Here is a 26,010-nt window from a genome sequence, read left to right as displayed (position 1 = left end):
GGAAGGCACAAGTCTGTTTCTGTCCTTTTTCCAACTTGCCAAATTATGAAGTTACTTAAGGCCTAGGACTGGCAACTTTCACGAGTAAAATGCAGGTTTCTGGGGGTGGGGGCTGGGAAGAGAGGACATGGTCACTGAGCGTCTTCATACTTTTGGAATAACACTCAAGTCGGGAAATTAGGAATTATTCTTTAATGGTTTGAGGTAAACACATAGCAATGTAAGGCAAATGTAAGCACAATTTCAGATAATTGGACTTTAACTTTCCCTTTAATTTATGAGCCAGAGGGGATTTAGGGAGGACCATCTGGTAAGAAAGGAATTGGGAAGAAATGAAGTTTCATGAGCACGTCCTTCCAGACCAGACCAGGTCCCCTTACTGCCCACTGTCTGCACCTTCCAAATCAGTCTTGCATTTTACCCTTACACACACACACACGCACACACACACACACACACACACACACACACACACACACACCCCAGACAGCTCCCACAGGCCAAAACACATGACTACTATGTACAAATTCTCCCCTGCCTCTGCAATCCTTCAACCCCTTAAAGCAGACTGAGTTATGCACTTGTTCTTGGCATCTTTGCTCTCATCAGAGCAATTTTAGCAGGCCCTAAAAGACTCAGGCACAGAAGAGCACCCTCCCTGGACTCACCCTACCTTCCTTGGAGGCTCTCAAGAGCCACAGATAGGCCCTGAGCCTGTTCCTGTGCCAGAAAGAGAGTGATACCTGGGGTGAGTGGTGTGAAGGTGATTCTAGTTCACCCACAATTCTGCCGCACCTTTACTCTTAGATTGGGGTTCTCAATGTGCAGTACCAACACACCGATGGCAGGTTAAGTGATGTCACGTGGTATATGACATTTTCCATGATAATAGTTTTGTTATCAAGTATAAATTCAAGAAAAATGAAATTAGCACATCAAAGACTACTTCATGGACATTACTTAGGATGAGTGTAATAACCAATCTAATTAAATAACAATCTAATTAAACAACTATATGGGATGTGTGATGTACAAATAGGGCAGTTTAGGAAAAAGAGGATCTTCACTGGCTGGATACTCTAACAGCATTCTACAGTTTGTATATGGGTACCAAGGCTGTGGAACCAGAAATCCCAAGTGCAGGTCCTGCCTCTAGCATTACTTAGCTCTGCATACTTGAGCAAGTCAACTCCTCAAGACTCAGTGCCTTCATCTGAAATAAAGAAATAAAAATTTCTATCTCAGGGCTGGGAAGTTGGCTCAGTGGTAGAGCGCTTGCTTTGCATGCCTGAGGCCCTGGGTTCAATTCCTCAGTACCACATAAGCAAAAAGAAAAAAAGCCGGAAGTGGTGCTGTGGCTCAAGTGGTAGAGCACTAGCCTTGAGCTGAAGAGCTGAGGGACAGCGCCCAGGCCCAGAGCTCAGGCCCCACGACCGGAACCAAAAAAAAAAAAAATTCTATCTCAGAAGAGCATTCTGAGAGTTAAATAAGGTAATATTTAGAAAGGGCTTTCTACAGCACCAGAATACAGTAGAAGGCAAGGACTCATTTCTAAAATAGGATACCCACCCATCTCTCCATCCTAAAGACTATCTTCCAGATAGCACAGAAATAGTTTGGAATCACAGACCAGTTCCCAAAGAATGTACATGGATGGACTGGCATGTAGCTTAGGAGTAATAAAGTGCTTGCCTAGTATGCCCAAAGTCCTGAGTTTTAATCCCAGCACCAAAAAAGGCAAGAGCAAAACAAAACAAAAAACTATGAGACATATTTTCATCTTTTTACTTTTATTCAATATTGAGTCTTGCACTCAGGGCCTCAAACTTTTGCTTAGCATTTTTGCTCAAGGCTGATGGTCTGCCATCTGAGCCACAGCTCCACCCTTGGCTTTTTGGTAGTTAATTGGACCGAAGTCTCATAGGCTTTCCTTCCTGGACTGGCTTTGAAGCGGGATCCTCATATCTCAGCCTCCTGAGTAGCTAAGATTATAGGCATGAGCCACCAGAATGCCCAGGCCTCCCAACTGCTACCTCCTTTAATGACCTCCTGCATAGACTACACACTGCAAATCTGTAAACTAAGGCGAGTAATGAGAACCATCTCCATCTACTTCATCACATCAAGGCCTGGAGTCATCTTGCATTCCTAAGCCAGATTTTGGTTCTCTTGGACCATAACAGTTTTTTTTTCCCCCTATATGTCTATCCATCTCTTCAACACTCAGAAACCAGCCTGTTCTCCTTGCCTTATTCAGCGTGGTGCTGCTGGCTGTGCAATCTTTAACTGGGCGCTGATGGAGCTGGTAAACTCCAGAGGCTGGAAAGTGTGTGTAGAAGTCCTGGGTGATAAGCTACTGATACAGGGTGCCTGTGCTTCCGCAATTTCTATTTAAACACTGATAGACCCTGAAGCAAACAAGAAACCCTTTGTGCTCTCAGTGTTTACAAGCCACCAGCTGATCTGACACATTCACAGTGGTGGATGTGGTGGGAGAAAGACATTTCCTGCCCTTTGTCTCATAAATAAATGTATGCAAGCAAATCATCAATCCTAGGACTCTGGAGCTCTGTGTCTACTCTTAAAACATTTCACAGATATCTCTTAGCAATTGAGATTTAAGAAAGTTTTCTTTAAAAAATTCCCTACAGATCAAACAGGACATGTGGGCCAGCTCAACCCATGACTGGCAGGCTCACCACACAGGGAAGAGATACATGACTAAGTTCATGGGGAAGCAAGAAAGGGAGCTGATGAGTTTACTTGCATGTACTCCAGAAAGGAGGTAAGCTTGAGGACATGGTTGTTAGTCCTTTTTTTTTTTTTTTTTTTGTCGGTCATGGGGCTTGAACTCTGGGCCTGAACGCTGTCCCACAGCTCTTCAGCTCAAGGCGAGCACTCTACCACTTGAGCCACTGTGCCACTTCCGGTTTTCTGAGTGGTTTATTGGAGATAAGAGTCTCATGGCCTTTCCTGCCCGGGCTGGCTTTGAACCATCATCCTCACATCTCAGCCTCCTGAGTAGCTAGGATTACAGGCATGGGCCACGGATGCTTGGCTTTTTTTTTTTTTTTTTAATAACTATTTGAGTTTTGACTTTGCAGGTCAGCCACCTAACAATTTGTTCCAAGTGCAGAATCCTAAGCTGCAGCTTCACCTCCCCAAACCAGGCCTGCTTGGAACAAGATACTCAGGCCATTCACTCCTCCTTCAAGTCTGGGCACACTGGATTAAAGCCTTCCCAAGCTGCTGGGAAGGTATATGAGAAAAAGGACTGTGATCTGCTTCCTCTAAGGTTTGCAATAGATCTTAAATATTGAGAATTTTTTTTAAAGTCAATTTTAGAATATGGGAAAAGTAATGGTCATGAGTCCTCCAAATCTGAAGAAGTTATTTCCTGAGAATAACTCAGCACATAGGCATCAATTAGACAACTTCAAACAGTTTTCTATGAGGTCATAGAAGACTGCTCTGCTCTTCAAGGCCTAACCAGGGCACAGTTCCCCTGAAGCATTGTTCCTGTATATAATAGAAGTGATGGTATTTTCAGACATTAAAAAAGCGTTCTAGATTTAGTATTATTGACAAAAGATAGGTTTGGTTTTGGTTGACACAGAATTTCACTATGTGGCCAGGCTAGCCTTTAATTCCAGATTCTCCTGTCTCAGCCTCCTGAGTTCTAGAATTACAGGTGTAGCCTCCACACTCAGCCCAGAAGATAGACTCTTAAAAATTAGAATTAAAAAGCTGGGTGCCAGTGGCTCACGCCTGTAATCCTAGCTACTCAGGGGGCTGAGAGCTGAGGATCACAGTTGAAAGCCAGCCCAGGCAGGAAAGTCTGTGAGACCCTTATCTCCAATTAACCACCAGAAAACCAGAAGTGGCTCTGTGGCTCAAGTGGTAGAGTGCTTGCTTGCCTTGAGTTGAAGAGCTCAGGGACAGCGCCCAGGCCCAGAGTTCAAGACCCATGACTGACCAAAAAAAAAAAAAAAAAAAAATCAGAATTAGCAATTTAAACTCCTGCAATTGTACATATTAAATAGTATATAATTTAATAAAATATTAGTGTGAAAGGAACAGTTTCTATATAAAGTAGGAGACTGTTCTGAACAATGTATAAAGATGAGTCATTAAAACAGTGGCTGCTGACTTAGTAAAAGATGCAAATAAAATAGATAAAATTCTAAAATAAAGTAAAAATCAGAATTAAAATGTTTCCACAATGAACACGTTACTTTTGTTTTATTGAAAAACAAGGGAGGGGTATTCATTAACCGTCAGGAGTGCCTGGGTTTGGATTCCTCCTATCTGCTGTGTGACCTTACCTCATTTACTGGATCTCTCTGAGAGCCAGCTCCCTCAGTATGAAGCAGAAGTATCAAACTTGCAGGTATTGGACTATTGAGGGTTAGAAAATCCTGTATGAAAGGAGTTAAACAGCACAAGAACACAATAAATGCTTACTGTTAGTGATTACTCTAAAATTAGTATTAAAATCCTGTTTGAAATAGAGCAAGATGCATTGGTTTACTAGGGAGATACCTGGCCCTAGGCCTGTCTATCCAATGTTAGCCTAAGAATTGCAGGAATTGCTTCATCTGAGCCTTAACCAAAAGAAGACTGAGATTGTCAGCAAGGCCATGAGGATGTCTCAGCAGCTGTCAGAGGTGAGCTCTGGTCCAGGTAAGATCCAGTCATCTGGCTCTCAACCTTGCTTTTAAAATTTTTTTTAAATTTTTAATTTTTTGGTGCTGGTCCTAAACTTGAACTCAGGGCCTGGGCACTGTCCCTGAGCTTTTGTGCTCAAGGCTAGCACTCTACCACTTGCACTGACACTCCATTTCCAGCTGGTTAATTGTAGATGAAAGTCTCACAGACTTTCCTGCCTGGGCTGACATTGAACCTCGATTCTCAGACCTCAGCCTCCTGAATACTTAGGATTACAGGCATGAGCCACAAGTGACTGGCTTCAACCTCTATTTTTTTAAGTATAAAATGAGGACAGGAAAGACACTCATGGCTCATGCCTTTAGTCCTAACCACTTGAGAAGCAGAGATTTGAACTGAGGCCAGCCAAGGCAGGAAAAAATAAAAGACTCCATCTCAACCACTTGCTTGGTAGAGTTGTGCACATTTGTCATCTTGTAAATAGGAGGATCATACATACTAGCCTGGGAAGAAAGTGAGACTCTAACTAAAAATAACCAGAAAAGAGGGGTGACATGGTCTAAAAAGAAATGTATTCTTTACCTGACTTAAGGAACTGTAACCCCTCTATATAACACCTTTATGATAATAATTAAAAAAATTAAAAGTAACCAGGAAAGGTCTGGGTCCTAAGTTTGATCTCCAGCATGCAGTGGGGACAGGAGAGAGCAACAGTACTATCTCCCTCCAAGTGTGGGAGAGGTGATAAATGAGATAATGCCTACAATGAATGGAATAGGGTACTTAATACATGGTAAGTGATCCATAAAGGTACCCATTACTATTTATAAGAAGCATCTGTAAGACAATAATTATATTCATCCTGTCATTTAACCCTTGGCATCAAATAATTTGATGTGAATTTCAGACCTGCAGAGAAGCGGAATCTCTACTGGACACCTCCAGATGAAAGGAGACCAGGGAATAGAAGCCACTGTCAGACTGCTGCAAAAGCCTAGCCTCCCTCCTCCTCAGCCATGGAACGAAGAGAGAGGAGGTATTAGAAGTTGGCTTAAAAACCACTATCATTTAGGATTTGTCAGAACTAGTTGAAAAGCAGAAAAAGACAAGATAATCTCCAGTGCACTAAAGGACTATAAAAAGAAACTGGATGTCTGACCTAAGCAGACAACTTAAGGCAGCAGACATTAGCTGTTGTATTAGTTCTACCTTTCCCCAAATCAAGGCTGAAAAAGCAACAAGTGGACTTTTGGGGACACTGAGAGATGAATTCTAAGAGTTGGTATGGTTTACAAAACCAGGGTGGTTTAGAAGGCCTTGTAGGATCAAGGGAAGCAAGATAATGTGATGACCTAAAAGCAAGGAAGGGGGCGCACGCGGGACAGCTCTTCCAAGCCAGTTTACCAGTGCAGATCCCTTTTTGTGGACAAAATCTTAACGAAATTCTAAAATACTTTGAGTAAATTCATGGACAGGTTCAATGTTCATACTTGCTTCACTTAGGTTTACAAATGAGAACACAAATAATAATAGGTTAAATGAACATTAAGATATACATATTTTATTATGTTTTATGTGTGCCACCAGTGGGGTTTAACTCTTGTGCTCTGCTCACTTTTGCTTTTTTTCTTAAGGCAGGTACTCTACATTTAAGCCACAGCCTCCAGCTTTTTGCTGTTTAACTGGAAGTAAGAGTTTCTCAGATTTATCTGCCTGGGCTACCTTTGAATCTGGATCCTCAGATCTTAACCTCCTGAGAGTAGCTAGGATTACAGGTGTGAGCCACCAGTGTCTGGCTCTGTTATATTTTTTAATAGTTAAAAGATGTTATTAGGTAAAATTCCAATTCAAAGCCTAAAGATTCCTAGTACTTTGTGGGCAATCACTTTGAAAGCATAGTGGGGGTGGGGGGTTGCAACTTGAGGTTAACACTGCCAGGTGCTTTTCCACAGAGGGCTGCCAGCTGCCATAGACCCCTGAGGATATCTGAGATCATAACGTGAGGAAGTGCACCAGTGTCCTCTGTTTAATGACCAGGCCAATGAAACAGAAGCAGTACAAAGAGGTAAATACTGTAGCAAAGATCACATCTGTACTATTTTCCCAAGTAAAGGGAGAACAGGCAGGGCATATCAGAGCAGGCTTGGATTTATAAGGATGGTGACAGGAGCAAGATACAGGCCAGGCCTAACTATCCAAAGGCACAGGAAGGCCAACTGTAGAGCATCAAGAAAAATAAAATGAGATTTTCTTGTTGGGTGGATGGGGTAAGAAGACAGAAAGTGACTAGCATTCAGCTGGACAGCAGTGGGTCAGGCCTGTAATCCTAGCTTCTCAGGAAGCTGAGATCTGGAGAATCATGTTTGAGGCCAGCCTGGGCAGAAAAGTTTTGATCGACTCCATCTCCAAAATAACCAACAAAAAACAGCACTGGAAATGTGGCTCAAGTGGTAGAGTGCCAGCCATGCAAACATGAAAAGCAAGGTCAAGGCCCTGAGTTCAAACCTCAGTCCTGCTAAGCCAGGAAAAGGGAAAAGGAAAGGAAAGAAACGACTATGAAAGAAAAGAAACTGACTTAGAGTTTTGATGGCACAGGAGATGCAAAGAAAGAGCAGGTAGCCATTGAGAAAATAGCCCTATCTAAAGCTGTATAAAAATAGGACAGGAAAAGACAGAAATTGAGTAACAACCAGGCATTGGTGGCTCACACCTATATTCCTAACTACTCAGGGGACTGAGATCTGATGATTATGGTTTGAAACTAGCCTGGGCAAAATGTCTATGAGACTAATCTCCAACTAACTACCAAAAAAGCCAGAAGTGGAGGTGTGGCTCAAGTAATAGAGTGCCAGCTTTGAGTGAAAAAGCTAAGTGCCCAGGCCCTGAGTTCTAAGTTCAAGACCCAGTACACATTCTCTCTTTTTCTTTTTCTTTCTTTCTTTCTCTCTGTCTCTCTGTCTCTCTGTCTCTCTGTCTCTCTCTCTCTCTCTCTCTCTCTCTCTCTCTCTCACACACACACACACACACACACACAGAGAAAAAGAAAAATAAGTACTGATAAATACTGAAAGTACAGAGGGGAGGTGTAGGAAGGCTGGGGAGAGGGTAGTGATGAGCAGGGAAAGTGGCAGAGAATTTAAAGCAAGTGCAGAAAGAAACAAGCAAGGGATAAACAGTTCAAAGGGTGCTTTGAAGACCTAAATCCACACAAAGATAGTGTACAGCAAACCTTGTAATGTAACACAAACGGCCTAAGGAAAAAAAAGAAAGAGGCTGTAGTTTCAGCCTATAGAAGTCAGGAAATGAGGATCTGAGTTTATTGGATTTATAGTGTTTTGATATGACTGAGTGCTGAAAAATTATTTGCCAGGAAAAGGGAGGCTATGGTTGCTTGCTGGTAAAGAACATGAAATAATCCCTTTTATAGTCATCTGTGCAGGTCAAATGAACATGGACATAAGTTCCTATATAAACACATGATGGTGTTACCAGAAAAGCAAAAGTAACTCAGATTCTCATGTGGACTGTAGCTAGAAGGAAAAGAATGGTGTGATTTATCAGGGATGGATTTATCAGCCTTTAGGACTGAAGGAATAAAGGCAGGGCTTATGCCAGCAACATGGTCCTAAGAAAGAAATGAATGCCCTGGGTTTAAATTACAGGTTTGAGCTGTTAATGTCCTATCCTTAGATTCAATGCTGTAGCTGGTTAAAGGGCAACAAAAAGCTGTCTTCTATGTCAGGCATTTTTATCTACATCACTCTATTTAGAGCTCAAAACAGTCCTACGAGAAAATATTCTGGCACACAGATTGGTAGGCCAGTAAGTAGGGATGTGAGGGCTCTAGCCCTGGACTATCAGGTTCCTGCTGGCAATGCCTCTTGGTAGATGGCTTTTAAGCCCTGGCCTCCCAGCCTTGAGATAATTCCTCTGCCATCCTTTTAGGCCCTATCTGGGTGGCCTCTCTAGGTGCCAATAATTTTTCCCTCTCTTGAGAGTATTTGGTTTTCAGGGATATCTTTAGTAGCTTCTGAGAAAAAAAAAGTTAGCAGCAGGTAATCATAGTTTGAATATAATGAAAAAATATAAACCACTATGCAAATAAGGCATAGAGATATCACCAACACACTGAGAATCAAGACCAGACTCCCCTTGTGGCCAGAGATGTCATCTACAATAAACCTTGGTCGGCCTAAGGTCATACACATCCTAATTGGTTAAAGAAAAATGATACTGGAGTTGCAGTAGGCAGCACATCAGTCTCATAATCTGAAGGTCCTAAGTTTGAACCTCAGAGGGGGCAATGTACTTTTCTCACTCAACCCAAAAGAAGAAAAGCAAAAATGATACTGGGGGCTGGGAAGGTGGCTCAGTGGTAGAGTGCTTGACTTGCATGCATGAGGCCCTGGGTTCGATTCCTCAGCACCACATAAACAGAAAAAGCCAGAAGTCGCGCTGTGGCTCAAGTGGTAGAGTGCTAGCCTTGAGCTGAAGAGCTGAGGGACAGCGCCCAGGCCCCATGAAAAAAAAAAAAAAAGATACTGGGCTCAATGGTAGAGTACTTGCCTAATATATGCAAGTCTCTGGGTTCTATCTCTAGACACACACACGCACACATACACACACACACACACACACACACACACACACACACGTTCTATCTCTAGACACACACACACACACACACACACACACACACATTTTCTGAGTGGAAGCCCAAAGTAACTATATTCAAAGCCACAAGCTGGGTATGGTGGCATAAACCTGTAAGCCCAACTGCTTGATTGGCAGAAATAGGATTGTGGTCCCAGGCCAGCCAAGACAAAAAGAAACAAAAGCCAGATGAGATGGGGCCATGGTTCTAATAGTTGAGTGCTTATCTAATAAGCCTAAAGCCCTGAGTTCAATCTCCAGTACAAAAACAAAACAAAACAAATAAACAAAGCCAGAGTGAAATTATTTATAATACATAGAAACTATTTTTTTTCCAAAAAAAAAAAAACAACCCTGTTACTGCTAACTCAAGTAACTATCCAAATTTCATTTGCAAGTTTTTCTGAGGGGGATAAAACACCATAAATGGAGGCAAAGCTACGGTGACTTGGATTCCTTGGCCTCTCTTCAGCTGTCTAGGTTACCAAGGGAGCACTCTAGAGTGTTGGTTTGGATAAACTTATGACCTCTATTTGGCCTTGGGTTCCTGAAAATTTTATGGAAAGGTCACTAATAAACTAAGTGTCTAAGTGCTCCACCATCTAGTTAAAAAATAATAACTGCTACTGGTGCTTACACTACATATTTTCTGCAAAACACATTTATTTACCTTTCCTTCTAATAAAATACACCCAGCAATAAATAAAAGGCCATAAAAATCCATGGTTTGCTATTAAACTTGATATACTTTTAATGACAAGTTTTAGTGTAATGTTTTTGGATGGATTAAGTATTATTTGAAAACAAGCACCCCATGAGAATATGCCTGAGATTAGCACTTAGGTACAAACATAGAAATCTGTCTCGAACACAATGTCTGTACTGAGCATTTCATTCTCTCTCTCTGAAAGATCAGATTGCACTTTAAAATGGTCAATATACTTCTAGCAGTGAGTCACTTGTATAAAAATGCCACCATAAAACACATTAGACTTCAGGGGTTTTGTTTTGTTTTGTAAGTTTAAACTGCAAGCTAGTCAATTCAGCTCATCACGTTCCCACATAAGGGCTGTGGTAGCAGTCTGGAATTTCAAAGACATGTTTTCCTTTCATTTTTGTAAAGAAAACCCCTCAAATAGGTAGCCCACCACTTCTTGGAGACATAAGCATTATGTAAAGAAAAGTGACAGGAATAAAGGAAGAATTCTCTTTTTAATGCTTACTCTTTCCATTTAAGCTAGCTCCTTTTTATAGGGGGTTCCCAGCAATTAGCAGGAGTCTCACCCTGTGGGTCTGGAGGATAACAGTAGGGGCAAAGAACAAAGTGCAGATTTGATTTGCTGCTCTCCTCCAGCCCTCCTTTCTCAGCCAATCGGCTTCATTTCTCCTGGTACCCTTCTGGACCATCTCATCTTATTGTCTCTATCCATAAGGTCCTAGGGGAGGGATTCTTAATAGTAAGGAATCTACTTAAAATAACTTCTGAATCAATTCAGGGTTGAAAATGGCTCTAGAATTGAGTGTTTTTGTGGTCTCCTCATTTTAGAATTCTAGGCAAAGCAAACTGCTCAATCATCAGGTCTTTAAAAATAAAGTAGCAATAGGTAATAAGCCACCCAAATTTGGCTTACCAAAAGCTTAGATGCACTCCTTTATCTCTTGCAGACAACTTAGGACAATGCTCTTGGAGGGTCACCACATGAAAGGAAGCACAGCCTGGGAACAGCAGACTTGACATCTGTTGAACCTACTGTTCCATCTGTCACTGACATACCATACCACATATAAACTAGAACTCTTGAGGGACCACTCCTTAAAGGGCCCATGATCCCAACTCCTCCTTTCCCTTTAAACCATTTCAAACAGAGGACAGTCCACTCTGTTCTTCAAGACTTCCTAGGAACAGTCCATAATCACTTTTAGCCAAATATTTAAAAATAACTTCCCTGTGGCCTTTCCCCATTGCTTTGGACACACATTCCTTCCTCCCATAGTCTTGCCATAAAGAGGAGGAAGTAGTGTAGCCATGAGTTTGAGTAGACGTACAGAAAGACAAGACAGTATTATTGGTTTTTTTGTGGTGCTAGAGAACAAACCCAGAGTCTCTGAGCTATACCCACAACCCCAGGCTGAAAGAACTTTTAACCACCAATCAATACCATGAAAATATTCTAATAAAAAATAAACTCATAACTTATTAAATGTAGGTACACAGGTTCTGCAAGCTCCTTCCAGTCTTCTCTGGGAGGTGATAGTTTTAAACATGGGGGCTTACCCAAACCCTTATTTGGAAGCTCTATGGAGATGGCACAGAAACTATGTGACCATTTATAACTAGACAGATGGACATTTGGAAAACAGAAATTCAATCTGAGTACCTAAATCTAGCAACTGCTAAAGAACTTAAGACTTCAGTTGTATATGAAATTAAAACCTTATTCTACGATAGTCTCAGGGATGAAATAACAAAAAAGACTATTTTTGTCTTGCATCTGACCATGGGTACACAGAGTTAGGGCTTTAGTCACTAAGTCAAATGTAGGAAGAGAGAAAAAAAGAACTCTTTATTTTGTTTCTTTAGGCCACCATTTTTTTCTTTAGGCCACTATTTTAACAACCGCATGGTTACCAAACCATGCTAGTAATAAAAAGGTCTAGTGGAAACGTGGCTCAAATGATCTACAATGCCAGTTAATAAATCAGACATGTAAAATTCCTATGTTGATAACCAGAGAAGAAAGCAACACACCAAAATGACCTCAATGATACCTAAATACAATCTGCTAAATACACTATGAAATGTTAAGTTAAAACACATACAGAAGCCAGGCTCACATCAGTAATACTAGCAATTCAAGAGGCTGAGATCTGAAGACCCAGGCTTGAAGCTATCCCAGGCAGGAAAGTCTGAGACTCTTATTTCCAATAAACTACTCAGAAAAAAGCTGGAAGTGGCACTGTGGCTCAAGTGATAGAGCACTAGCTTTAAGCACAAAGAGGCTCAGGGACAGTGCCCAGGCCCTGAGTTCAAGCTCCAGAACTGGGGGGAAAAATACAGAGGCTCAAGAAGTAGATGGCTTTAAGAACAGTACGGGCACTGCTGCAAATGAGAGGGTTAGTAATCCAGGAAAACATCTCTCAACAGGAGACAAGAATGCAAGGTGACAATGACTGCAGTCTAGATGAACGTCAGAAGGGTCAGGTTGGCTGGCTGCAGCACATTATTCATTCTACTTTTTTCTCTAAGTTTGTACTTCTCAGTGAGCCATTTTTCTTTGAGATTGTTTTGGGTTTTGTTTTTTTGGTTCCATTTTCTTGCTTCCCAGGCTGAGCCTATCACTCTTGGACCTTCCGAACAACTAAAGAAATGTCTCCCCAAGACTTAATGGAAATCAGAGATTGAGTTCTTGTTTTTTTTTTTTTTTTTTTTTGTGGGGGGCTGGTATGGAACTCAAGGCCTTGTAAATGTTAAGCATGTACTCTACAACTGTTTTCAGTTGACTTTTGAGTAGGATGAACAGCTTCCAAAACAGGCCAGGAGCTTTTTCCCACAACTACTACCTCACCAATGCAAGAATCCTCTGCAGTTCATATAGTCTGTGTTTAGGTTTAAGAGATTTGCATTTAAACCTAATTTTACTAGTTTATCAATTGATGAACTCAAGATTACTAATTCATCAATTGATGGAATCAGGTAAAGAATAAAACCTCCAAGATTGAAAGTAAAAGTGGGTATCAAACCAAAGTGAAGTCTCAGTAATTCAGTGCAAATTCTGAGAATAACTGCACACGTGGGTATTAAAATGCTATGCAGATGGTATATCTCACATTTTATAGACAGGGAGGTTGGCCTTGAGACAACAGCTCTCCATTCATCTATTTCACAGAAAAGCAGTTGGTTCTATAGTCATGAAGTTGCAGGTGATGGAATCTATTGAGCTATGATTTCTTCCCTGAATGCAATTACAAAATTAAGTTTGGTAATCACCTTTTCCTCCTGTAAACTTCCTTGCTCTCAAACTAAACTTTTGCTCCCCTTTGGGAATTTCCTGGTCTATTTCTCTGAGATGTTTTTCCACTTTAGTGGTAGAGCCAACAAAGAACAAATATTCAGGGGCCACTTGGAAAAGCACTAGTTGTGGGTGGCCTAAATGAATCTCAACTACATATATATTTTTTAAAAATGTATGTGTATTGTATAGGTCAAAGGGAAATCAAGTCAAGAAATGCTTACTCAACTATCTTTACCTACTATAAAATAATTTATAGGCTTAAAATGTTTAACACAGACATTTTTTATTTTTGGTGTGTGTGTGGGATTCAGTGCTGACTTTGGACTCAGGGCTTTGTGCTTGCTAGGAAGGCACTCTATGGTTAGAGCCATGATCCCTTCTCCTCCCAATAACACTCTACTCTCATTGTATTTGAGATAAAGTCTTAGATTTTGCCTAGGCTGGCTTGGACTATAGTCTTTCTATTTATGCATTCTGGCAAGGCTGTGATGACAGATGTGTACCATCATACACACTTTTTCTGTTGATGGAGTCTTGAAGTGGCCTGCTGTGATCTTTAAAATCCTGTCTCTGGACCGCTTAAATTTAAAATTGGAATTCTATAATTATAGGAGTGAATTTCTCAAGTCCAGCTAAAACAAAATTAAAAAAAAAAAAAGACAAACTAAGCCAGGTACCAGTGGTTCATACCTGTAATCCTAGCTACTCAGGAGGCTGAGCTCTGAAGATCTCAGTATCAAACCAGGCCGAACAAAAAAGTTGGTTCATGAGATTACAATTAACTGCCAAAAAAGCCAGAAGTGGAGCTATGACTCAAGTGGTAGAGTGGTTATAGTCTTCAGTGAAAAAAGCTAAAGACAGCTCCAGGACCTGGGTTCAAGCCCCAGTACTGGCACAAAACCAAACAAACAAAAAAATAAATAAACAAACTATCTATGGAAATACAGTCTGCATTCTCTTAGATCTGCTCTCTCATCATTCCTCAATCACCTTCAGAAAGCCTAAAAGGTCATCAGATGCTGGTGACTCACATCTGTAATCCTAGCTACTCAAAAGCTGAGATCTGAAAGACTGGGGTTTGAATTCAGCCCATGTAGAAAAGTCTGTGAGATTCCATCTCCAAAATACCAGCAAAAAAAATCAGGCTGGAGACAGATCTCAAGTGGTACAACACTAGGCTGAGCAAGCAAGCCAAGTAAGTACAAGGCCCTGAAATCAAACCCCAGTACTGCCAAAAAATAAACAACAAAAAACCCTGAAAGGTGAAAATTATAACAAGCAGAAAAATAAGGACCAACCAAATGCCAGCAAAAATTATAAAACATTTTACTAACGTTTGAACATCAGGCCTTGTACTTGAGAAACCAATTAAGTTATATTCTTTATAGGACTTAACTGGATTCACCACTTAAGTTTCACCAAGGGCCCAGGATCTAGTAGGTAATAGGGACCATGATTATTTTTTCAGAAAGTATGCTCTCCTCCTTAAGTAACTGTACAGTTCTATGTCTATTCTTGGCATGCTTTATGTTTAATATTTGATTATTAAAGTTTACAAGAGTCAGGGCCAAGTCTTTTTCTGTTCATGTCAATATCTACTGTGCCAAACCTCAAGAAGATTGGGGATGGTAGAAATAGGTAGAGTTAGATTCAAGCTAAGGCCAGGGTTCATTCCTGGGGTCTAATTTTGATGATACTTACCCTAGAACTTTGTCACCTTAGGCAACCACAAAACTGAATTATCACTTTTATTGGCTCTGATACTCATATGTCAGTAGTTACAGCTTGATTTATCACTTATCATTAAGTATAAACAACTTACAACAATTTATAGCTAAGTAGAATACTTTTTAGTATAAGACCACAGTAAAACCAAAGGAATTTATTTGTGCTATTGAAGACTCATGGTGGGTTCAAAGCTCAAATCAGATATAACAACAAAGTCAAGAGCTGAGCACAACTGATTCACTCCTTTAAGCCTAGCTATTCAGGAGTCTGAGAACTCAGAATCATAGGTAAGGAGCCAGGCCCAGCAGACAAATCCAATTTTAATCTCCAATTAACCAGCAAAATCCAGGAGTGGAAATGTGGCCCAAGTGGTAGTGCACCAGCCATGAGCAGAAAACAGCTGAATGTGAGACCATGAGTTCAAGCTCTTGTACAGGCATAGAAAGAAAAGAATTACTATATTCTTCACTAAAAATCTTGTGTTTGGGTTGAGGTTGTGGCTCAGTGCTAGTGCTTGACCACCATGCTTAAGGCCTTGGGCTTAACCCCTAGCACTACAAAATAAAAGTTTTTTTTTTTTTTTTTTTAAAGAAAAACTCAAAACAAAATTAGCAAAAATATTGGTTCTTACTATTTTTTAATAAGTACATTTTAATATCTTTTATTTCAAAACAAAACAATCCAGCTTTCTGGGGGGAAAAAAGCAGCAGAAATTGGCATGCATTATACAACTGCAACAAGGAAAGACACAGGAGAGGCCCAGGTTCCAGACAGCCAGTTTAGTCTAAAACCTTTGGCAATTAACAGTGGTTCCTCTGTTTCTTCTTCCAAGATAATTATAAAGACCCACTCTTTAGCCAAAAGGGTTGTTCTTAACTTGCTACCTTGTAGCATTCCAAGTGCACTGCTGAGCAATTATAGTCCCAGCTATTAAGGAGGCTGAGGAAGGAGAATCACTTGAGTTAAGGCCAGACTGCACAACAGAATAAGACCCTGTCTCAACAATAGTGAACCTACCAACAGAAAAGAGAATTAGTAAAAACACTGCAGAAACAGTAAAGATTCTAGATAACATAAGGTACCAATTTCCCATATCTGAAACAACTTTAAAAAAATACTTAAAAGGATAGAGAAATCATCCCCTTCACTGTCTTAAAAGCTTATCAAATTATATGTTTACTTTGACAAAGTCAGCCACATGTGTACAAATAGGAGTTCTAAATATTTCAGTTCACTGAAAAAAAAAAAAAAACAATTAAGGCACAAGGACCTAAAGAATGAACACAAAGCTGGTCTACAGTATTGGAAAGTAATACAATTTAGGACCTAGTTTCTATTTTGTTTTACAGATAACTTAAATCCCCACAGGTCTCCCGAGATTTACTCAGATTGTTAGGGATCTTTTCATTCCATTATGACCTATAAAAACTTTCAAACCCTATTGGTATAATCTGATCCAAAAAAGTTTTCTGAGACTTTCATAAATGCCCTTCCTTTATTGCAAAACAAGTTAACTTTTAAATAAGAATACACAGATGGGTGTGCTTTCCCACCAGTTATCCCAGCACTTGAGATCATAAATTCAAAGTCAGCCTAAATGCCACAGTGAGACCATCTCCATAAACTAAAAACTGTAAAGCAATAAACAGGTCAGAATACTTATTATCAATGCAACAGACTCTTGGTGTTCCTGTTTGACTTCCAACAAACCTACCTTTCTGTGTATGATATGACCTGCAAAAGAATTCTTTTGCTGATTCCAGATATTCACAGGCAGCAGTTAAGGGATCAATTACAGGTCTTATCCAGTGTTCTTATTTACAAGATACAAAGTGATAGTGCTGTTTTATACAGTAAGACTGCCTTGCTGTACTGTTTCACTATATTTCATTTGAATAAGTAGAAAATGGAACAAATCAAACAATTATTTTATATACCAGTGGCTTCTAAATTTAAAACAACCAAGACAAGATTAGGAGGAGGAATGAGAAATCTATAGCCTCAATTGTTTTTTTACCAATCAACAAATGCAAACCAAAAAATTAAGCACTAATGTACAATAAAAGGTGCTACACAAGAGACATTTATTAATATTCTGTTGTATTTACAGTTTTAATATAGCAAACCAAGGTAAATTACCACTTGGGCAGAAAGCACATCATTCTACATTTATAACAAATAGGTTTCTGCTAACACATTGTAAAAGCAAGTAGTACAGTATGTTAGGGATCATCTCAAAAGTTCCAAGCTAATTCTTTCTTTATTCCTAGTAACTAATCCACTGAGATTCTAATCATACATAGGTCCAGAATTACATTTTAATAATTAAACTGCATTTATCTTTGTTCTTTCTATTTTATACTGTGACAACACTTTAAAATTCCTTAGGTACATATCACAGAACAAACAGGTACTGCAAAGTTTTGAATACAGACTACAAAAAAAAGAATGCTTATTTACCAATTAAGAACATTTTTTTAAAATCACACCTTAATGTATTTTGCACTATGATTTTGCCTTCAGGTGTTTACACACAGTACAACTGAATGAATTACTAGATTAACTTTAACAGTAAATATGGATTATGTGCAGAAATGCAGTCATAACCAAAGTCTTAACTTTTGAGAAAACCCCTTTAAAACAATCAGCCTTATACATATCTTACACTAAAATCTTTAATTCCAAATTCAGTTTGAAATGGAAAATGAAAAAAGCAAGATTGCCCCCTACTGACTACAGGGACATGGCTCATGCTACTTAAAATGACTACAAATAATATATAAGGCATTATTAATACATCACAGACTTGATTGCAAGAGCTTTTTCAAACATTAACCACTAATGATTCAATGATTACAGAATTCTGCATTAACTATTAAAATTTTACACCTAGGAACAAATAAAGAGAAATGATCTTTTTCAACAGTACTTTATTTTTTAAAGCAGGTGATTATTCCTCTGTGTTCTGCATCTTGATTCACTTCCTGCAGGTGTTCTCTTGCTTCTTGAGAGGGAATTCATAAACGCAGGAAGGCCCTTGCCAGAAAACATCTGCCAGAAAAGGATATTGAGTAGTGAAATTCTAGTTAGCTTGTTATTTTGGCTAAGAGAAGGATGTAGTCACAAAAGAAGACAGGATGTTTGGAGATATGAGAAGTGCATTTTAACATAGTTTTAAGATTACTATACACTGACCTCATAGTACTGAATAAACATTCCATTTTCAGTTCTTAACATTATCGAGGCCTCCAGAAATAGAAAGAATGGGTATGCTTGCTCTAAAATCCCATGAGGTCAGAAGTTTTATTCTGTTAGCTCTTCTAACAAAAGAATGGAAGTAGTCATTCTTCACCCTACACTTAACCCTGTAAACTTGGACAGAACTCAAGTGCACAGGTAATTTTCCAAATATACCTGATGCTACTATTTACCAACCACTGTTTACCAACCAGACAAGACATCCGGTGGAAGCAAATGAACTCATGCTATACTTAACAGATCATAGCAAATATTTAAAAAAAGACTAAGCTCAGAGATTTCACAAATATATACATTTTTAGAACAATTTTTCTTTAAAATCTGTACCAATGTACCAAGTACCAATGTACTTGGAGGGCATGTTTCTCTGAAAATAACAAATATATTTAACTCCTAATTTTAATATGCATGACTGAAGTACATAGTCTCAAAATAATGTCCTTACTTCTCCCCACAGTGCCTGTAATTGAATCAGGGTCTCTAAAGACCAAGGCAGTTCCCTACACTATACATACTTCATTAGTTCTCAAAGAAATAACTTGGAAAAATTACAAGTAAATCCCTACCATAATACTAGAAAGAAACCTACATTAACTACTTCATTGAGAAACTACTTTGTAGTTCCTAGCTCCGAATAACAATAGCATGGACTCAGTTCTATACAGTTTTTTTTTTTTCGGTCGGTCGTGGGGCTTGAACTCTGGGCCTGGGCGTTGTCCCTCAGCTCTTCAGCTCAAGGCGAGCGCTCTACCACTTGAGCTACAGCGCCACTTCCGGTTTTCTGGTGGTTTATTGGAGATAGGAGTCTCACGGTCTCTCCTGCCCGGGCTGGCTTTGAACCGCGATCCTCAGATCTCAGCCTCCTGAGTAGCTAGGATTACAGGCGTGAGCCACCAGCGCCCGGCTCTTAGCTCACTTTTTTATCTCTGCAAATTACTGTAACCAAGAAACTTTTTGTTGTTGTTGTTGGTTGTAGGGCTTGAACTCAGGGCCTGGGCACTGTCCCTGAGCTCTTTTGCTCAATGATAGCACTCTACCACTTTGAACCACAGTACCACTTCCGGTTTTCTGATAGTTAACTGGAGATAAGAGTCTAGTCAGAGTCTAAAAGACTTTCTTGCCCACACTGGCTTTGAACTGTGATCCTCAGATCTCAGCCTCCTGACTAGATAGGATTATAGGTGTGAGCCATCAGCACCCAGCTTCTCTCTTTTGATAGAATACTGCATACATTTTTATTTTTTTAATTTTAATTTTATTTTTTTATTCTGGTTATGGAGCCTGAACTCTGGGCTTGGGTGCTGTCGCTCAGCTCTTCAGATCAAGGCAAGAGCTCTACCACTTGAGCCACGGTGCCACTTCTGGCTTTTTCTGCTTATGTGGTGCTGAGGAATCGAACCCAGGGCCTCATGCATGCAAGGCAAGCACTCTACCACTGAGCCACCTTCCCAGACCAAGCATACATTTTTAAAAGGCTGTCAAAATGCAGAGAAGCTATAATACTGGAGAAAATTAATGAAAAAACAGTCCAACATTTTTCTGAATTACAAATTCAGGGTGTTTGGTAAATCAGTGTTACTGATACAAGAGTAACTTTTTGGGCAGAAATATGAGACAGGCTTATTAAAAGCTGTAAAAACAAACAAAAAGAAAATCTATATACTATTATCAGATGGAGGTTTCTGAAATGAATCCTAACAAACCCAAGCTATTTATTTCTACAGTTTCCACCAGTAGAAGAAAACAGATGCAACAATGGCTAGAATTTGTAAGAACATGTACAAGAGCGTAGACAGCCTCCCTCATTCCTTGCTTCTTCATCAACAGTTCTAAAGATCCTCCAAGTCAAGCTTGCCACTAATAGTCATTCCAAATCCCCTAAGAGGATACCCAGGTTACCAAGGGTAAAATCTCAATCATCACACAGACACAAACTCCAGATGAAAGTCGGCTAGAGAGGTGCTGCTGTATAAAGCCTGGGTGCCATTCAGAGCCGCTTGACTAAAGTGTCACAAAGACACCAGCATCCAAAAGCTACAAGGCAAATAGAACTTAGGGACTGTGGATACCTTTCTTAAACTGAATTTTTTTTTTAAAGAAAAAAGTCCACTGGAAATACCATTTCTACTGTCTTGCTATCTTACAACACAGTCTACTAAATCAAACTTTATCTTCAGGATGTCTTCCTTTAGTAAAAATAGGTGTACTAGGATATAGGATCATATTTCAATGATAAAGACTCCTAGCTTATTAATGCCAGAGACTAAAACTGTTTTCCAAGGAGGTGATCATAGTGGAGTACACCTGAAGCAGGAGGATCTCTAGCTCAATGTCAACCTGAGTTATACTACAACAGAATAATTTTTTTAAGTAAATCTTTTCCTTTTATTTCAGATATGGTGAAATACATTTTGCTTCATGTCTATAAGAGTTTTTGGTACAATGCAAGTAGTGTTACAATCAACCATGTCGCACCTCACAGGTACTGACACTAACCTCTCATTTATCTCACAGATAAGGGAAGGCAGCAATCCTAAGAACTTTTTTCCTGAGTAAAGAAGAAAAAGTTTCAATACTTGTCAGGTTTTTTTATTGTTGTTGTTGTTTGGAGCCAGTCTTGGGGCTTGAACTCAGGGATTGGGTGCTGTCCCTGAGTTTTGTTTTTGTTTTTTTTTTTGCTCAAGGCTAGTACTCTATCACTTGAGCCACAGCTCTACTTCTGGCTTTTTGGTTAAAAAAAAAAATTCCCTGTCTATGATCTTTCTGGCAACAAGTCAGCTTATGGTTAGGCTGTCACTAGGGCTATCACTATCAAAGAAAGTAGGAGTCAACAGAAGAAAAGAAAGCCCTCACATGTCATCTGATGGTGTCTAGCCCCTTCTCTAACTGAACTAAACTAAATTTCTTGGAACTATAGAAACAAATTTTCTACATTTGGATTTAGATGGAGAGGTCTTATCCCTTTCAACTGAGGAGGGACCCTCAATCCTATGGATATTATATCAGGTTCCCTCTGGGGATCTCTGGAGAATGAGTAAGAAAGCCATTGGAATTGTAAATACTGCCTTAAGCCCCCAAGTCTCTTAATTCTGGAGCTCCAAATCCCCTCTGGGCATATCAGGAATGGTTCCAAATCAAGCAGGGTATTGACTCAAGCAGGAAAGCAAATAAATGCTATTATGCTGTCCAATGAGGGCTATGCATTTACCTGTACACATGTTTTTCTCAACACCTAAAGGATCCAGCATTAGTGTACCAAGCTCCTAACTTCCTTCCACAGAACTGTTACTAAGGGCTGCTGGCTTCAAATCATAGTTCTATAGATGCATTGTTTTAAATTTACAACACTCATATAAACATTTAAAAGACCCTCAGGCTTTCTCCTCACCTGACCACTATTTGTACGCATTAGAAGCACATAGTAAAGGTAGGCAATCCCCTCCTAACTTAATAATGAAGAGAACAGACAAAAGGATATTCTTAGTTCATTGAGAAGTTCAGAGCTACCATTTACTACCCATACAGAGTAACAATAAAAAATAAGTTCCTGCATGATATTTTGAGCAGCACCAATGCTAAAGGAATCTGTAGGTGACTTAAGAAGTGAAAAGAGGACTCACAGTAACCTCAAAGAATAACTTTTGCTAAGAGTGAAACCTAGGGCTAACCACCTGAGTATAATCAGATATGCAGAAGAAAAAAAGACAAGAACTGAATAAAACTACACAGATTATTTGTAAGACCCTCAAAATTAGGATGTCTCAGACACAAAGACACAGAGCAGGACTTAGGGTCCATGCCAGGGGGTGGTGTATATTGTATCCAGACCTCGTGACTGAGTTCAAATTCATGACATGCCACATATTTTTAAACATGTTAGCTCCCCCCTTTAAAAAAAAGTCAGAGGCAGAAGCCAGTGGCTCATGCCTGTAATCCTAGTTACTCAAGAGGCTGAGGATCTGAGGATCGAAGTTCAAAGCCAGCCCGGGCAGGAAAGTTGGTGAGACTCTTATCTCTTTCTCTGGTGAGAAAACCAGAAGTGGCGCTGTGGCTCAAATAGTAGAGTTCAAGCCCCATGACCGACCAAAAAAAAAAAAAAAAAAAAAAAAGTAGTAAGTGTAAAATACATATTCTCTTCAAGAAATTTACTTTAATACAAGCTTGAGCTACCTTTTAATTAGTTAAGTAATCTAATTAAACACATAAAATATTTAACACAATATCTGACACATGGGAAACTCTTAGTGTTATCTTTGTTATATCCTGCTTGAAAAAAATCTTTTGTTGAATTTAAGGTGTCATCATGTTAGTTTGTTGCTTAAAAGTTTTCAATACTTGTTCCATTACCTGGCAAATTAAGTATGTTTTATTTTCTTGAATCATATCTCTTGAGGCCACCAGTCTTCACACTTGAGAACTCGACTCAATATATATTACCTATACAAAGCATGATGCCTAACAGTAAATACAGAAGTTCACATGGGCTTAGCTGCCTTGAGCCAGCATATCACTGGGATAAAGGCAGCTTCATAAGCTTGATGGCTAAGCTTAGCCTGCAAGCAGGCTAAGCAGTACTCATTTAAGAACAAATTCCACCTGGCTTTCAGGCCTTGATCTTCCAAATTCTTTATGTTCCTAAGCCCTCCCCAAGGCCCTTGTACTTCCCTGTCCCTATTTCTGCTCTTCATCTGGCCTCCAATTTCTCCCCACAAACCCATCCAGAAATCTACTAGTTAAAATTCTTTTTTTCCTCCTCTAGTAGTGGGGCTTGGGCTTAGGGCCTGCTCAAAACAATTCCATCTCTTAAGGTTTGTCACAAATGCTGTGTAACTGCATTACAAAGCCTTCCCTGGGGTTCTGCTGGACTGGTCTCTTAAGTGTTCGAGGCTCCACTCCATCACTCACATAGCTCCCCAAAAACATAGGAAGCAAAGAACGAAGTCTGAAAAGACCTAGTTTGTCTTGCCAAAGAGGTCTCTGGTGTATTCTCTCTTCCCCAAGGCCCTCTACTCTTCCTTTACTGGTTGTGGATTGATGTTAAGCTAGAGTTGATCTCTAGGGAAAGCTATGTGTGAATCAAATAACCTTGGCAGAGTTTATATTTCCTGTTTCAGGTAAGAAAGTTCCTTTCTCCCCTTCCTTCCCTTGGATTTGACCTCCCTCACCATCAGAATGACTATCTGGGTATAAACATGAAGAAAGGTGCCAAGAAAGGCACAACAATTAATTTTAAGAGATAAAGACCTTGGTGGGCTTATCAGTAGCCCAAGCAAAAGGAATTCTTCATCTCTTCTCACTGCAGAGGGGGGGTTAGGGAGTTCTAAATGAGAGAAGAGTACTTGGGCCTGGAGGGTTCCTTCTGAATGTTGTCATCTGGAAATGTTATTACCATGAACATTGTTAAAGGTGCAAGATTTAATCAAGCAATCAATGTACTAGACCTTCTGATGACTACTAAGACCCTTGCTTCTCCCTCACTGTAAAACATAAAATAGTTTGCCTTTACAAACTAGCTTTTGTAATTCCCTCCCCTTACTAAACTAAAAACTGCAAAAAAGGCAGAAGCTGTGTCTTTCTTATCTTCCCTGGGTGCCTTACCACAGATCCTTACTCAAAAACTGAATGGATAACAAAGGAGGAGGCAACAATGCTTGATAAGAAATGTACTCATTACCTTGCCCATGCAATTGTAACCCCTCTATATGGTATTTTCACAATTAAAAAGAAAAAACTGAATGGAAATCTGCAGTGTATCACATGAGCAAACTGGGAACAGAACTTTTTTTTTTTTTTTTTAATACCTTTAATAAATAAAGAGAACTCTGGTCCTGGGGAGATTTGAGAAAGTTTCTGGCATCTTCCGAACTTTTGCATAATTGATAAATCCTCTGAGAAACAGGAGAAAACCTAATAAAAAAAATCGAGAATGAATTTATGATTTCCATGTTAAGTCCCTTCCCCAGAAATATCCCTTCTGACAGAAATACTTTTACATTTTTCTGCTACAGGCTATTAAAATATGAACAATTTCCTCCAGAATCTCCAAGGGATCTTTGTATTAAACTATCCATTACTCAATGAGATAGCATAATCTCAAGAGCCAAATGTCCTTTTTTTGCTTATTAAAAATCAAATCTGTCTGAAAATGAAGTAAAAATTAAATGAGGACAAATGTTCACCTTTGGAGGCCTTATCAAGTCCAAAAGCACTTCAATTAATTACACAAAGAGGCCAAATTAACAACCATGGTTTTCTTAAAAAAGAAAGAAAAAAATCTAACTTTCTTGTGAGATTTCTTCTTCTGCCAACAGTACATAATGTTGTCCACTAGATGTCAGCACCCCTTTATCTATTATAGCAAGTGTTACGCTCTCTTTCAATTAAAACTGATTTTAACTGTACAGTTTGCACCTTGTCAAAACAGTCCAAAGGGTAGTGATGTTCCCCTCCAATGCAAACTCACACTGACCCTCCTCCTTCAGAGATGGACTCAGAGTCTTAACTGTTTTTTTTTGTTGTTGTTGTTTTGTTTTGGTCATGGGGCTTGAACTCTGGGCCTGGGTGCTGTCCCTCAGCTCTTCAGCTCAAGGCTAGCACTCTACCACTTGTGCCACTGTGCCACTTCAGGGTTTCTGATGGTTTATTGGAGCTAAAAGTCTCAGACTTTTCTTGCCTAGGCTGGCTTTGAACCATGATCCATAGATCTCAGCCTTCTGAGTAGCTAGGATTACAGGCGTGAGCCACTGGCACCTGGCAATCTTATCAGATTTTAAACACTATGTACAATAAATGAATATTTTTATAGCTTGTATAGCTACAAATAATCACAATAACTCCTCGAAAAACCTGTACTCCTCAACAGTCAACTCCACCCACCTGCTCCCTCCTTTCTTTTCCAAGCCCTAGGCACTTCTGGACACTTTTTACAATATACTCAGGGTGAAAAACTCTCTTTACCCAAATAGGAGAAAGGATTGGGGGAAATAACCAAGAGTCATGGTGCCAAGCTCATTTAACACCATTCTGTTTTGCACCAAAAACACAAAATTGTACAACCCCTTCAAACAATGTGGTTAGAGGAAGCCTTCTGAAATGGAGAGCACATGGAATCAGCTACAAGCTAGCTCAGCTCAGGCCAATTTTGCTATGAATTTCAATTTATAAAAGAAGTTCAATGCATTCACTTTTTAAGTAATCTATGCCACAAACAATCGGAAAATATACTTACTGTCTCTTTTTTGGCTTATTTAGTTTGGTTTAACTTCAGGCTTTTTTCTTTTTTTGCCAGTCCTGGAACTTGAACTCAGGGCCTGGGCACTGTCCCTGGCTAGCATTACCACTTAAGCTGCAGTGCCACTTCTGGTTTTTTCTGTTTATATGGTACTAAGGAATCGAACCCAGGGCTTTATCCATGCTAGGCAAGCACTATACCACATTCCCAGCCCCTCTACGTTTTACTTTTTCCTGGAGGTGCTGAGAATCTAACCTAGTACCTTAAGCATGCTAGAAAAGTGTTCTGCCTCAGCGATAACCGTGAACCCGACTTTCTCTTAGATTATATCATAAAAAATAAACAAGCCAAGGATTTATCCTCCCTAAATAACTCATCAGTACTTTTTATTACTATACTTCTGAATAATCAAAGCAAGGAATATAATTACTTTCTCTTTCTCAAATGACATTTCAACCA

At 39.6% G+C, this 26,010-nt stretch overlaps 1 protein-coding gene across 2 annotated transcripts in view; it reads right to left on the bottom strand.

Moving 5' to 3' along the window:
* Positions 1-18,006: 18,006 nt before the first annotated feature.
* Positions 18,007-26,010, bottom strand: part of Ndfip1 (Nedd4 family interacting protein 1) — a 92,972-nt gene continuing 84,968 nt past the window's right edge. For both annotated transcript variants that reach the window (XM_042691979.1, XM_042691978.1), the window contains exons 7-8: positions 24,122-24,227; positions 18,007-18,113 (exon numbers count right to left, since the gene is read on the bottom strand). In XM_042691979.1, coding sequence (XP_042547913.1) covers positions 24,124-24,227 — 104 coding nt within the window. In that variant the 3' untranslated portion in view covers positions 18,007-18,113; positions 24,122-24,123. The remainder of the gene's footprint in view (positions 18,114-24,121; positions 24,228-26,010) is intronic.

The sequence above is a fragment of the Dipodomys spectabilis genome, unplaced genomic scaffold (genome assembly GCF_019054845.1).
Source record: "Dipodomys spectabilis isolate Male_0828 unplaced genomic scaffold, ASM1905484v1 ptg000147l, whole genome shotgun sequence".
NCBI classification, from domain to species: domain Eukaryota; kingdom Metazoa; phylum Chordata; class Mammalia; order Rodentia; family Heteromyidae; genus Dipodomys; species Dipodomys spectabilis.
This window is presented reverse-complemented; position numbering and strand designations above follow the sequence as displayed.